This window comes from Tursiops truncatus, chromosome 20 (genome assembly GCF_011762595.2).
Source record: "Tursiops truncatus isolate mTurTru1 chromosome 20, mTurTru1.mat.Y, whole genome shotgun sequence".
Classification (NCBI taxonomy): domain Eukaryota; kingdom Metazoa; phylum Chordata; class Mammalia; order Artiodactyla; family Delphinidae; genus Tursiops; species Tursiops truncatus.
In genome coordinates this window covers 44,790,273-44,806,228 of record NC_047053.1, presented here as the reverse complement: position 1 = coordinate 44,806,228, position 15,956 = coordinate 44,790,273, and the positions used below count along the sequence as shown (strand labels likewise).

Here is a 15,956-nt window from a genome sequence, read left to right as displayed (position 1 = left end):
TTCCAGTAAGAATGTATAGTCAAAATTCTGTGTTCCAAAGTCACTTGAAATAATCTTTTTCTCTGTGTGGTTATGCCAACAACTTGATACACGATTAGGCTGTTTTCTTTCAGCTTTTAGGGGCTGCATTTCTAACTTGAATTTTTAAAAAATGTAAAACATTTACATGATTCCAAAGTCAAACTTTGTAACTGTTATCTATTCAGAGAATTTCCACTTTCATCCCTTCGTTCTCTAGGTAACCATTTCCTTCCTTTCCCTTACAGGTAGCTATTTTTATTAAGTTTTGGTTATTCTTCTAGTGTTATTTTTTTTTTGTATAGAAAAGCAAAATATGTGCATAAATTCACATTTCTCTCCCTTTCTTACATGAAATTAGCATACTCTAAGTACTGTTCTGCATCTTTCTTTTTACATTTAATCTTGAGATCATTTCATATGTAGATATAATGATTTCCTCAGTCCTTGTTATGGTGCATGATATTTTATTGTATGTACCACCTTTTATTCAGCCAGTGCCGTATTGATGGGCATTTTGTTTTTTCTGGTCTTTTGCCATTATAAATAGTGCTACGGTGAATACCTCTGTAAATATCAGTAAGTAATTTAGTATTTTTGCCAGTGTATTTCAGGGTAGATTGCTAGGTTAAGAGTAAATGCATCTGTAATTTTTCTAGCTATTGTCAGTTCCCTTTTATCCAGTTTGCACCATTTTACAGTCCTACAATGTGTGGCAGTACCTCTTTAACCCACCACCTCTCTACCTGAGTGTATCATGAGACTTGGATTTTTGGCCAGTCTGGTAGCTGAGAGGTAGTTTCTCTATACTATTTTACTTTGCATTTCTCTTACTTTGAATTAAGTGAGCATATTTCCATGTTTAAAGGCCATTTTTCTTTTTCTTTTTCTTTTTCTTTTTCTTTTTTGTGGCTGAATCGCATGGCTTGTGAGATTTCAGTTCGCTGACTAGGGATTGAACCGGGGCCCTTGGCAGTGGAAGCACAGAGTCTGAACCATTGGACCGCCAGGGAATTCCCGCCATTTTCATTTCTTTCGTCACTGTTCATATATTTTTCCCATTTTTCTATCAGGTTGTTGGTTTTTTACTCAAAAAAAAATTTAGGAGCTCATGATGCATTACAGATAGCCTTTGTGATATACTGTCGACGACTTTTAATTTAGGGGATTGATTTAAAAGGTATCTTAATAGTGGCAAAATGAAATGCACAGGGAGGCTGTAGATTTCTGAACTGCCGAGGAAAGACCTAGGCTTTCAGTTTATGGTAGTATTCATTTTGATATACTTTTAGGAACTATACTCTTAGTGATACTATTATATTGGTCTTAAAATTAACAATCACTTAGGCATTACCTTCTAGTTAAATTTGGGGGTATAAAATTCAGGCAGAAAACCTTAGAGATAAATAATCCTGTTTAATTCTGTTTCGAATACTGTTTGAATACTTTATGAAAAGTAAGAATATAAACTTCAGATTTTGAGGGATTTTCTTCACAAAATCACTTCTGCAGTATCTGGCACATCATAAATTTTGTGAAATTGTTATATCACTTTATTATTCTGAAAGATTGTCTGCTTTGTACTACACACTAAGGTGATAAGAGCCTGAGTTAATACTGGGAGACTTAAAAAACAATTCATAGGATGTTGTTTGCAATTTTTTTCATACATTGCATTATTCATACATGAGCAGCTTTTTAAAATCTAGCTTTGTAATGCAACCCTAAAACAATTAAATGTCTTTTCTGACAATTAGTTGTTTTTGATGTGATTTCCAATTTAAAAATCAGATATTCTATTTTTCTAGAAGAACCTAACAAGACATGTGACAGCAGTAACACTAGTGCTACCACTACCTCCACCCAGCCTAATCTGGAAAACAGTAACAGCAGCAGTGAACTAAATTCTTCCCAGAGTGAATCTGCTAAGGCAGCTGATGATCCTGAAAATGGAGAAAGAGAATCTCATACACCTGTCTCTATTCAAGAAGAGATAGGTAAGAATACACTTCATACATTGAAAGGAGCTTTTTTATTTTTTTAATTTTTATTTTTTTAAATAAAAGTTTGATGGGGGTGGGAAGATTTGGATTTTGTTTTCCTTTTTTTTTTTTTTTTAAAACACAAGTGACACTTGCACTCAGTGTTTTTGTTTTAAAAAAATAAAAAAGCACTTGGGAAAAAATACATCTTTTTCACACCCCCTCCCCAAAGGTAACCACCATTATTTGGTGTGTAACATTTTATATCTTTCTCCGTGCAGTTACATTAATGTATGTATGTTTACAAAAAGTTTTTTTTTTTTTTTTAATATAAACGGGATCATTCTGCATGTGTTGTTCTGCATCTTGCTTTTTTCACTCAGTAATACATGTAGGGGTTCTTTTCATGTAATGAATTGAATTCATTCTTTTTTAACTGCTGCATGGTACTCCACAGTACAGATGAACCATAATTCATTTACTATTTCTCTATTAATGGACATTTAGGCTAACAGTTTTTTCATTATTACAACTAGTGGTGCTTTTTAACATCCTCACCATGTATCTCCATGTACTTGTATTTCTGGCAGTATAGATACAGTAAATGGAATTGCTGGATCATATGGTAGGTACATTTAAAAAATAGTGATGGCTACTGCTTAATTGTACGTTAAAAGGAATTTATACTAATCATTTACATGTATGTGTATTTCTTCATATTCTCACTAAATTTGACATCATCTATCTGTTACATTTTTGCCAATGGTGAAAAGTATTTCATTTTAAAATTTGCATATCCCTGCTTACTAATGTGGTTGACTTTCTTTTCATGTGTTTGCTGAACTTTCTGTGAATTGCTTATTCATATTTTTTGCTGATCTGTTCCTACTGAATTTTGATATTTTTCCCAAATGAGTTTTAGGAATGCTTTATGTATTGTGGGTATTAATTTTTGATTTTACCTATATATTTATATAGTCATTGCTTGTTTTTAACCCTTTCTGTTGTTTTATAAAGAAATTTTTTATGCAGTTAAATTTATCAGTCTTTTTCTTTAGGATTTCTCTGGATTTTGTGTCTTACTAAGGAAGACCATCCCTATCCCAAGAACATACATATATTTTACAGTAATTTCACATAATACTTCTATAACTTTGTTTTTAATCCTTCTGGTGTATAATTTTGTGTATGATATGAGATGGAGATCTGTCTTAATTAGAACCTTTTCAATTGCAAGTGACCAAACCAGCTTAAACTAGCTTAAGCGAAAAGGGAATTTAATTAGCTCATATAATTGGGAAGTCCAAGCCATCACCAGGCATAACTGGACCTCCAGGTATCAAAACTCTTTCCATTTTCCTCTTTCTGTCTCACCTTTTGGATCTGCATATGTTTGTGTGTTAACCTCATTCTCTCCTAATACAGACAGGCTTTCCCCAAGTGGCAGGGAAGATGGCATCAGCGGTTTGTATTCATATCTTTCCAAGGTCTGTGACCCAAAGGCAAGGCCCCTACTCCTGCTCCAAATCAAAAGTCCTTGAGGAAGGAATTTGAGTGGCCTATCTTGGACATATTGTTCCTACTCCTGTGGCCAGGGCAGGCAAGGTATTATGATTGATGGCTCCAGCAAAAGTATATAATTGGAGTGGGGTAGGAATGGTTTTCCAAAGAAGGAGAGATGCTGTGAAGATAGGAAACAGCAAATATCCACAGTTCCACCCTAGCTCAGTACAAACGTGTGTATTCAAATTAAAAAAAGCCTCTGCCTAACATAATGGAAAGATCTCACCCACAACTGAAAATTTTTTCAAAAACTTCTCTCCCAAAATGAACATCTGGTAATTTTAACTGTATCTAGGATTTCTGTGTATTGTGTGTATTATTTTGATTATGTGTGGTTGTGGCTTATCTTGATCTTACAATCCATGAGCCAAATTATGAACTTAGCTACCTGTAACACTCATTAACCTGATGGTGGATGGTGTTCTCTGATAAACCTGGCTGCCCTTTTCTGGGAGGTTTTCTGGGAGAATGGATATGGATGAGAAGTGAGAAGCATACGGGAAGGTCCCCCTTCTGGAGGCCATTCTTCTTTAACAGGCTAGATCCAGCTGACTTCTGTCAGGGATGGCCTGCTGGAAATTGCTGTAGGTTTGAATAATTATACATCCCAGTGTGACAGGTTTGGGGTTTTTTCTGGCAGTAACACCCCCTTATAGATTGCCTGAATACCCAGCTAGTATCTAATGCCCAGAAACTTGGCTCAGAGTCTCCGAGGGTAAACCCCCTCTACTTGCCCAGTTTGTCTGCCCCAGCCCCCAGGTGAGCGAAGTCTGTCTAGGCTCCTGCCTCTTGACTCATTAAACCGTGAGTTAGGGAGGCTAGGGCCAGGCAGCTCTGTACTCAGCCTCCAGGCTGCATCACAGTGATCCACTCCTTTAAACAGGAATGTGGCCTTCGGGCAGGGTGTGCTAGACAACGACCTCCACTCTTAGCCTTGTTCCCTCTCTCTGCTCCTTCAAGTCGTACCCCCAGGGATGAATTTTCTGCCTCCTTTCCCTTATTTGCACTAAACTTAGCAAGTGGCAAAGGATTGACTCTCACCTGTTGGATTGTTGGCTCTAAATTGAGGCGCTTAATTTAAAAAGTGCTGTGCCATTCCCTTTCTGCTTTTAGGAAGTCTGGCCTTGACTAAATGATGTCTAAAAAGTCTTTATTGTAGAACTTCAAAGACAGTCCCAAGAAGTAGCACTGTAGGGAATTCTCCGGCAGTTCAGTGGTTGGGACTCCACACTCTCACTGCTGAGGGCCCGGGTTCAGTTGCTGGTTGGGAAGTTAAAATCCCTCAAGCCGTGTGATGTGGCCAAAAAAAAAAAAAGTTGCTGCTATAGTTCATCATGTTGGCACAGAACTCTAGCATGGGTAGAATCATGGTCTGAGAGCCGAGAGAAAATTGTGGATAGTCTAACTAACCAACTGCTTTGCTACCACACATTGAAGGTTACTAGCTTTCCAGCCTGAGATGGCAAGATACCCAGTACCCCTACCCCATCCTGATTTAGTCAGTGCCATATTTTCTGCTTGGTTTTTCATTCGCCAGTGCCACACTGTCTTAGTTTTTAAAAGCTTTAAATTAAGAAAGAAACATGAGATCTTGTTCAACTGTCTGGCCAGTGGAAATTGGATAGTGATGCAGTCATTTTAGAACGTATAGAAATTTTCAGCTGAAGTGAGATTTTTGGAAAAGCAGAAATTGCTCCTTGGCAGTTACATCTGTCACTTAAAAAAATTAAGATATTATGAAAATGTGAGAGGCCTTTATTGTATCTAAAAAAGCTAATGTAGTTGATTTTCACATGTACAGTTATCTGCATACACAGATAATTGTCTAGATTCTTTAGGAAAGAATTCACTTGACATTTATGTTTATAAGCTTTAAATTATTAGGTATTTAAACAGAATTTCAGTGGAAATCTTTCTAAAATTAATTATATCCTTTACTTTTAATACAGAAATCCATGTCGAATATATAAGGCAATATTTTATTAGTGTGCATTTTGAGTTATGTTTGTTAAATCTGTAGCAGCCCTTCCTCTTTTCTAGTAGCTGAGCTTTAAAACAGATAACCTGGCATGTTTGAATTTTCTGTAAAATAATAAATGACTCACAGTAAAGTTCGGACATACTTTCTTTGGAGTAAAACTTTAAGAATTAATGCATTTGCTTTGGCTGTTCAAGGACTTTTTATTTTCTGGATCTTAGTTGTCTACCAGATAGAAGTTTTGGATAAGTAAGGTGTTATTACTATATGTAATTTACTTACTGTTAGCAATTACTTTTGGCTTTTTATTTGATAACAGGTGATTTCAAATCAGAGAAGTCTAATGGGGAAATAAGTGAGTCTCCTGGAGGTGGAAGAGGAGCGTCTGGTTCAACTCGGATTATCACCAGGTTACGGAATCCAGACAGCAAACTGAGTCAGCTGAAGAGCCAACAGGTGGCAGCCGCAGCCCACGAAGCAAATAAATTATTTAAGGAGGGGAAAGAGGTGTGTTTTTCCTGTTTAAAACAAAAATCTCTGGAATGTAAAATAATTTTTAAAATAGGGGCAGGAAGTTTGTAGAGGTACTTTTGAACTTTATTTTCCTCACTTCCAAGAGTGTAACGAGATTAAAAGTGTTAGGTTTGTATTATGATAAGTATAGCTGTACACCCAAATTTCAATCCATGCATAGAAATGCTGTAAATGGGTAGTATTCTTTCTTACTATATGGTTAGTTTTATTGTATATAATTCTAAAGAGATAGAGGCTGCTTCTTCACATGTGGGAACACGTAGGCTGTTTGTGGGCTTTATTAAAGATTTAATACTCAATTCTGGCTGTAGTCATTTTAGATGAACCTGCAGCTAAAAGATAAGACTTACCCCTTGATAGCAGAGCACAGTGTATAGAACAGCACAGCATCTCAACTCTGACTGTGAACAAAAAGATTGAAGCTAGGACTCAGTATTTCTGTCTCCCAGCAAGCCGTGATGATAGAATAAGGGCCACAGCTGTGTCTCTCAGATTTGAGAATTATTTGCAGGGTAGATATGCAAGATTATGCAGTGTTTTGTTTTGTTTCGTTTTTTAATGCAGTGTTTTTAACATCAAAGAAATGGCTTTAAGGCAGTGGCTTTCAGGCTTCTTTTTGCTCTGACCCTCACTAAGACATTTTTCATAGCAACCCAGTACGTTCAAAAGTTTCCTGAAGTAGGGCTTCCCTGGTGGCACAGTGGTTGAGAGTCTGCCTGCCGATGCAGGGGACGCGGGTTCGTGCCCCGGTCCGGGAAGATCCCACATGCCGCGGAGCGGCTGGGCCCGTGAGCCATGGCCGCTGAGCCTGCACGTCCGGAGCCTATGCTCTGCAACGGGAGAGGCCACAACAGTGAGAGGCCTGTGTACTGCAAAAAAAAAAAAAAAGTTTCCTGAAGTAGTATTTTACCATGTGGGAAGCATTCTGGTATTTTCTTTTCTAGTCTATTGTATTATATTTCATTTTTTTTTAAAGCTGAATAAGCCCCACTATTGATTTCACAGTCCACTAAAGGATTGGAATCAACTATTTGAAACACTATTTTAACGTATCCATGGGCTCTTACCTAAAGCTGGAATGATAAAAGGAGCAGAAGAAAGGTATTTTTAGGAATATATGTTTGCGGGAATAGTACATGTAATGCCCTCATGCCCTCTTTTGTCTCTAACCCCTGTATATTGTAAGCTTGAGAAAATGATTGGTGAATGATTTATATATTTAGAAACTATAACATTTAGTTTCATGTGTATATTTGAGATACATGAAAGTACTTAATAATGTCCAACATATAATAGGCACTTTAATAGAGCTTAGCTTTCTTTCTTTTTGCAGGCATATCTTGGTTGTTTAATTATAAACAATTAGCTTTAGCTTTTAACTCAACTTTTAAACTTCAGAAGTTTAGGGACTTCCCTGGCCGTCCAGTGGTTAAGACTTCGCCTTCCAATGCAGGGGGTGCGGGTTCGATCCCTGATCGGAGAGCTAAGATCCCACATGCCTCTCGGCCAAAAAACCAAAGCAGAGAAAAACAGAAGCAGTATTGTAACAAATTCAATAAAAGACTTTAAAAAATGGTCCACATCAAAAAAATCTTTAAACTTCAAAGTTCAGTCATAAGATGTATCTTAACTTATTTTGAATGATAAATTACAAATTATTGAAAGACAATTGATCAAATTTACATATTTGACATAAATAATGGAATCTTCTTATTTTCTTGGTCAGGTACTGGTAGTTAATTCTCAAGGAGAAATTTCACGGTTGAGCACCAAAAAGGAAGTGGTCATGAAGGGAAATATCAACAATTATTTTAAGTTGGGTCAAGAGGGAAAGTATCGCGTCTACCACAATCAGTACTCCACCAATTCATTTGCTTTGAATAAGCACCAGCACAGAGAAGACCATGATAAGAGAAGGCATCTTGCACATAAATTCTGTCTGACTCCAGCTGGAGAGTTCAAATGGAATGGTTCTGTCCATGGATCCAAAGTTCTTACCATATCTACTCTGAGACTGACTATCACCCAGTTGGAAAACAATATCCCTTCCTCCTTTCTTCATCCCAACTGGGCTTCACACAGGTAAAGGAAACTAAGGTTTATTTATTGCTGTAAATATAGTAAATATTTACAAAATGATTATTGCAGTTGCATACTTTAAACTGTCATTATTAATGAATTGAATGAAGTCATTTTAGTCAGCAGAACACTGAGGATGTTAGGAATATGAGTAACTTTACTTCTAAAGTTACTGATCCAACACTAACATTGGAAAGATTTCTGGAAACCAGAGTCTTTATTCCCGGAACCAAGTGGAGTCCAGACAGAGTTCCAGAACATCATAGAAGGTTTAAAGATTTGGAGGACGAATTGACCTCTGAGATTCCTCCAGTGTTTAAAACCTATGATTCTGTGAGGTAGAAACTTCCAGTAGCAGTGTATTTTATACCTGCTTAGCCTAGAAGCATATGCCCTATAAGATGAAGTCTTCATAAATTACAGCTCTTGTGCTTTTAATTTAAGATCAACAAGATGAAATTTTGTTTTTTCCTCTTTTTTTTCCCTTCTGAAATTTAGGGCAAATTGGATCAAGGCCGTTCAGATGTGTAGCAAACCCAGAGAATTTGCGTTGGCTTTAGCTATTTTGGAGTGTGCAGTTAAACCAGTTGTGATGCTCCCAATCTGGCGGGAATCTTTAGGACATACCAGGTAAGTGAATTCTGAGCCTTGTGAATGGTGTGTTAGTCTCCGTTTTGGAATATTAGTCTATTAATAATGAAAGTTAATGTGTTGAAAAGGCCATAATAAAGACTCAACTCTTCTTGACCTCATTTTCCTCCTATAAGATGGAGGAAAACATGTAAGATGTAAACCTGAATAAACATTAGTTCTTATTTAGGATATAGGATTATAATGAAGATGAGAAGAGATCAGGTATATGAAAATGAAAAATATGTTCTAAAGTGAAAAGTGTTTTTATTGAATAGAAGGAATGCTTATATTTTTTGAATATTTATTCTGGAGTGTGCTAGACATCTTGATTTATTTAGAGTCGAGTATCTGGTCAAAGATCATGTAGCTCCTAAGTAGACCCAGAGTTGTGTGACTTTAGCAGACGGTTAACAAAAAAGATAAATTTTGTGACTTGAATCTACTTTTTAGCCCTAATGGATTTATTTTTTAACTTTAATTTTTAAAAAGTTCTTATTATAAACCTAATATAAGCTTATGGTAAAAAATGTAAATTATTATTCAATGTAAAAAGAAAGGCTCCTTCTACCTTCCCTGCCCCTCTACAGGGCCCACTCCAAAGGTACAATGCTGTATTTTTTTAAAATTTAAATATATTTTGTGTTGCTTTCTACACCTGTGTTTTATCTTTTTTTAAAAAATAAATTTATTTATTTATTTATTTATTTATTTATTTATTGGCTGCGTTGGGTCTTTGTTGCTGCGCGCGGGCTTTCTTTAGTTGCAGCGAGTGGGGGCTACTCTTTGTTGCGGTGCGTGGGCTTTTCATTGTGGTGGCTTCTCTTGTTGCAGAGCCCGGGCTCTAGGTGTTCGGGCTCCAGTAGCTGTGGCACGCAGGCTCAGTAGTTGTGGCTCGCGGGCTCTAGAGCTCAGGCTCAGTAGTTGTGGCACATGGGCTTAGTTGCTCTGTGGCATGTGGGATCTTCGTGGACCAGGACTGAAACCCATGTCCCCTGCATTGGCAGATGGATTCTTAACCACTGCACCACCAGGGAAGCCCCCTGTGTTTTATCGTATAATGAAAAATTTTAAGAAAAATAAATATGCCTACTAAATATTTTTCATCTGCTAAGGGTTGCTGTCAGTTTTCTGTAGTGTTTCCCCCCCATAAATCTTATGGATACTCTTTCCTCTCTCCCTCCTATTTTGATTGTAATTGCTGCTACTGGTAGAAGCTTCCACAAATGGAATGGACTTAATTCTTCCTAGGATTAAAAAAAAAAAAAAAAAAGGGTTAAGTTAAGGTGCTACGAACGGTGCAGCCCAGGAGAGGAGAGCTAAATGGGTGGTGTGCCTGTATTTTTCTCACTGCCGCCTTTTCTCAGGGCAGGGAGAGCAAGGGGAAAGTCAGAGGCAATTGTGAGGCCTATATTTCTGTTTTTCCTTCTTGCATTTACTTCCAGGCTTTCCCCAAACTCTTCTGTCCCAACAGTCTCCTATTCAGTGCTCATCCTGAAACTTGTGTTGGTGGTCTCTGGTGGCAGAGACCAATATTTTGAGAACTAAAGCTAAGCTAAATGTTGCTAAAGAAAACTTCAGTACTCAAATGTAACTTAAAATGACTAAGTCAGGGCTTCCCTGGTGGCTCAGTTGTTGAGAGTCCGCCTGCCGATGCAGGAGACATGGGTTCATGCCCCAGTCCGGGAATATCCCACGTGCCGTGGAGCGGCTGGGCCCGTGAGCCATGGCTGCTGAGCCTGCACGTCCGGAGCCTGTGCTCCGCAATGGGAGAGACCACAACAGTGAAAGGCCTGCGTACCGAAGGAAAAAAAAAAAAGACTAAGTCAAAGCTTTTATAAATTCGTTTCTAAATATTAAACGTTCTAATGAAAATGCAATTCATTTTTTTTTTAGTTAGGGTTTTTTCCCCTCCTGGTATGTCATTATGACTAGTCTTTTATCCTGTTTTATTTTATTTAAAAAATTTTTTTTGGTACACTGCGTGGCATGTGGGATCTTCTTTCCCTGACCAGGGATTGAACCCGGGCCCTCGGCAGTGAGATCGTGGAGTCCTAAACTTTGGACAGCCAGGGAGTTCCCATGACTAGTCTTTTAAACCTGTAACTAGAGTTATAAAATTGTATCATGAATTGTATTAGTATGACACATCTGGTAATATATATGAAAGAACTTTTTTTTTAATTTTGATGAGGTGATATAAAATAGCATACTCTGAATTTTTAAAAAATTAGAGACCATGATTCATGAAAATTAGAAATTAATAATAGGACTTACACTTTGGCAGTAGTATGGTCACAGATGTTTAGGTGACAGACTTCTAAGACTTGATCCTAAGGCAGTATCTAGAAATTCAACCAAATATTTTATTATAAAATGTTTGTTTATTATGATATTCAATAGTAAAGTTTTGGAGGCAGGATCTTTTTTGAAAAAGTTTATGAAGTCTTGGTTGAAAAACATTAAAGAACACCTAAATAAATGAAAATATATCTCCTGTTCACATATAGGAAGACTCAGTGTCTTGACAATGTCAATTTTTCTCACCTTAATATACAGATTAAGTTCAAACACATTAATAATTATAGTTGGGCTTTCTGTAGAATTTCACAAGATGGTTAAAAAGTTTTTATGGAAAGGGGCAACAATAGAAAAGGTAAATTTGAGGGACGAGGTGGAAGGACTTGCCCTCCCATGTAACAAAACTTACTTGGTAGCTATAATACTGTGGTATAAACAAATAGACCAGTGGTACAGAATAAACAGTCCAGAAAGAGACCAACCCATATATGGAAATACAGTATGTGTTGGAAGTAGCATTGGAAAGGATGAACTGTCTAATAGAAGATGAGGAGGAAATTAGTTGTCCGTACAGTGGTAAATTGAACTTCATTCTTTATATTATACACAGTAGTCAGTTCCAGGTAGAGTAAATTCTAAATGAGAAAAGCAGACGTTAAAACTCTTAAGAAGAGAATATAAGAGATTATCTTTGTGACTCTGGAGCAAAAAAAGTTCTCTTCTTCCTCCCTCCCTCTCTCCTTCTCCATTTCCTTCCCTTTTTCCTCCCTTCTTTGCCTCTCTTTGCTTTCACTCGTTCCTTCGTCCTGCTTTTCTTCCTGCCATACTTCCTTCCTTTTCTCTTCTGATTGTTTTATTTCCTTCTTGATTCATTCAGTATCTCCCCTAACATAGCTAAGGCAGGCTTTATTTATTTCATTTGTAAGAGTGCTGTCTGTCAGATTTGAATGAGTGTGCATGTGTATGCCTGTGTGTGTGCATGTACTAAAAGTGACTTTCCTTCTTCACATTTATTATGTGATATGTACATAAGATTGTGTGAAATACATAAGCTATAATGGGTAATAATAAAATGAACACCTGTGAATTCACCACCCAATTTAAAAATAAGAACATTATTATTGCATTTACTTTGCATTCATATTACCTTGCCTTTCCTGAGAGATAACCATCATTTTTACATTTGTGTTTTGTTACACCCTTCCTTTTACTGTGTAGTTTTATCACATACGTATATAGCAGTAAACAGTGGTTTTCTGTGGTTTGAGTTTTATAGTAATGTGTCATCCTAAAAGACTGAATCCTAGACTGGTTGAAGGTGTTTTTATTGTTTTATTATACTATAATCAAAAAAGGGTTAGTATACACAGTATATTCAAGAACTTCTACAGTTCAGTAAGAAAAAAAATCAAACTATTTAGTAGAAAAAAAGGCCAGAGGTACAAACATAATTTAGGGAAGAGGAGACACAAATAGCCAAGAAACGTGAAAAGATGCTTAACCTCCCTAGTAAGTTGGGGAAAAAGCACATTAAAACTAGGGGTTGGGCCAACATCGTTTTCAATGATGAAAAACTGAAACCATTTCTGCTAAGATCAGGAACAAGATAAGGTTGCCCACTCTCACCACTATTATTCAACATAGTTTTGGAAGCTTTAGCCACAGCAATCAGAGAAGAAAAAGAATTAAAAGTAATCCAAATTGGAAAAGAAGAAGTAAAACTGTCACTGTTTGCAGATGACATGATACTATACATAGAGAATCCTGAAGATATTACCAGAAAACTACTAGAGCCAATCAATGAATTGGGTAAAGTAGCAGGATACAAAATTAATGCACAGAAATCTCTTGCGTTCCTATACACTAATGATGAAAAATCTGAAAGAGAAATTAAGGAAACACTCCCATTTACCATTGCAACAAGAAGAATAAAACACCTAAGAATAAACCTACCTAAGGAGACAAAAGACCTGTATGCAGAAAACTATAAGACACTGATGAAAGAAATTAAAGATGATACAAACAGATGGAGAGATATACCATGTTCTTGGATTGGAAGAATCAACAGTGTGAAAATGACTCTACTACCCAAAACAATCTACAGATTCAGTGCAATCTCTATCAAACTGCCAATGGCATTTTTCACAGAACTAGAACAAAAAATTTCACAACTTGTATGGAAACACAAAAGACCCCGAATAGTCAAAGCAGTCTTGAGAAAGAAAAACGGAGCTGGAGGAGTCAGGCTCCCTGTCTTCAGACTATACTACAAAGCTACAGTAATCAAGACAGTATGGTACTAGCACAGAAACAGAAATATAGATCAATGGAACAGGATAGAAAGCCCAGAGATAAACCCATGCACCTATGGTCACCTTATCTTTGCTAAAGGAGACAAGAATGTACAGTGGAGAAAAGAAAACCTTTTCAATAAGTGGTGCTGGGAAAGCTGGACAGCTACATGTAAAAGAATGAAATTAGAACACTCCCTAACACCATACACAAAAATAAACTCAAAATGGATTAAAGACCTAAATGTAAGGCCAGACACTATAAAACTCTTAGAGGAAAACATGGGCAAAACACTCTATGACATAAATCACAGCAAGATCCTTTTTGACCCACCTCCTAGAGAAATGGAAGTAAAAACAAAAGTAAGCAAATGGGACCTAATGAAACTAAAAAGCTTTGGCACAGCAAAGGAAACCATAAACAAGATGAAAAGACAACCCTCAGAATGGGAGAAAATAGTTGCAAACGAAGCAACTGACAAAGGATTAATCTCCAAAATATACAAGCAGCTCATGCAGCTCAATATCAAAAAATTAAACAACCCAATACAAAAATGGGCAGAAGACCTAAATAGACATTTCTCCAAAGAAGATATACAGATGGCCAACAAACACATGAAAGGATGCTCAACATCACTAATCATTAGAGAAATGCAAATCAAAACTACAATGAGGTATCACCTCATACCGGTCAGAATGGCCATCATCAAAAAATCTAGAAACAATTAAATGCTGGAGAGGGTGTGGAGAAAAGGGAACACTCTTGCACTGCTGGTGGGAATGTGAATTGGTACAGCCACTATGGAGAACAGTATGGAGGGTCCTTAAAAAACTACAAATAAAACTACCATATGACCCAGCAATCCCACTACTGGGCATATACCCTGAGAAAACCATAATTCAAAAAGAGTCATGTACCAAAATGTTCATTGCAGCTCTATTTACAATAGCCCGGAGATGGAAACAACCTAAGTGCCCATCATCGGATGAATGGATGAAGAAGATGTGGCACATATCTACAATGGAATATTACTCAGCCATAAAAAGAAACGAAATTGAGCTATTTGTAATGAGGTGGATAGACCTAGAGTCTGTCATACAGAGTGAAGTAAGTCAGAAAGAAAAAGACAAATACCGTATGCTAACACATATATATGGAATTTAAGAAAAAAAAATGTCATGTAGAACCTAGGGGTAAGACAGGAATAAAGACACAGACCTACTAGAGAATGGACTTGAGGATATGGGGAGGTGGAAGGGTAAGCTGTGACAAAGTGAGAGAGAGGCATGGACATATATACACTACCAAACGTAAAATAGATAGCTAGTGGGAAGCAGCCGCATGGCACAGGGAGATCAGCTCAGTGCTTTTGTGCCCGCCTGGAGGGGTGGGATAGGGAGGTTGGGAGAGAGGGAGACGCAAGAGGGAAGAGATATGGGAATATATGTATATGTATAACTGATTCACTTTGTTATAAAGCAGAAACTAACACACCATTGGAAAGCAATTATACTCCAATAAAGATGTAAAAAGAAAAATCTACAACCAATAAATGCTGGAGAGCGTGTGGAGAAAAGGGAACCCTTTTGCACTGTTGGTGGGAATGTAAATTGATACAGCCACTGTGGAGAACAGTATGGAGGTTCCTTAAAAAACTAAAAATAGGGGCTTCCCTGGTGGCACAGTGGTTGAGAGTCCGCCTGCCGATGCATGGGACATGGGTTCGTGCCCCGGTCCGGGAAGATCCCACATGCCGCGGAGTGGCTAGGCCTGTGAGCCATGGCCACTGAGCCTGTGCGCCCAGAGCCTGTGCTCTGCAACGGGAGAGGCCACAGCAGTGAGAGGCCCGTGTACGGCAAAAAAAGAAAAAAAAGTACAGCAGAGTGAAACAATTCTTCGCCTGAAAATATATGTAGTGTGATTCTATTTATGTAAAGGTTAAAAGAATGTATGCTAATATAATGCTGTATTGTTTAGGGATGTAGACATTTGTAGTAAAAGTTTAAAGAAGTGTAAGGCCTATATGCTTGACACTTAAGAAATATGCTTCTAAATAAATAACAAATGGTAAAAAAATCATAATGGAAACTAGAAAACATTATGAATTGAACGTTCATGAGAATACAACATAAATTGAAATTTGTGGGAAACAGCTAAAGAGTACCTAGGGGAAATGGGTAGCCTTCAGTGCTTACACTAAACAAGAAAAACTGCAAATTAACTAGCTAGGCATGCGTCTCAATGAGTCAAACCAAAGATGGGAAATATGTCAATATTTGATGAAATAGGAAGCAGATGTGTACCTTAGATACTATTATATTTACAAACCTCTGATGAGATTATCAGGAACGGGGCGGCGGGGGGGCGGATAAAGAACAAATAACCAATATCAAGAATGAAAAAGGGGTCGTAACAAACAATATTTCTGAATCTCTCTCACTGATACTTTGGATTTCAGACCTTCACAGAGTCCACTAACATAGCATTCAGGCTTCCTACATCCATAGAGAAAGTGCCCCACTGGACTCCTCCTTTTGGGTGGGGGAAGGGTTGGGGAGGAAGAGTCCCACTGATCTGAA

General features: G+C 37.4%; 1 protein-coding gene across 15 annotated transcripts in view; it reads left to right on the top strand.

Annotated features, from left to right (window-relative positions):
* BPTF (bromodomain PHD finger transcription factor) overlaps positions 1–15,956 on the top strand; it is a 139,518-nt gene that overhangs the window by 58,817 nt on the left and 64,745 nt on the right. For 9 of the 15 annotated variants that reach the window (XM_019944390.3, XM_073797483.1, XM_019944388.3 and 6 more), the window contains 4 exons: positions 1,827–2,015; positions 5,861–6,048; positions 7,802–8,157; positions 8,653–8,784. In XM_019944390.3, coding sequence (XP_019799949.2) covers positions 1,827–2,015; positions 5,861–6,048; positions 7,802–8,157; positions 8,653–8,784 — 865 coding nt within the window. The remainder of the gene's footprint in view (positions 1–1,826; positions 2,016–5,860; positions 6,049–7,801; positions 8,158–8,652; positions 8,785–15,956) is intronic. The other 6 variants (XM_073797487.1, XM_073797484.1, XM_073797482.1 and 3 more) reach the window with 2 other exon arrangements.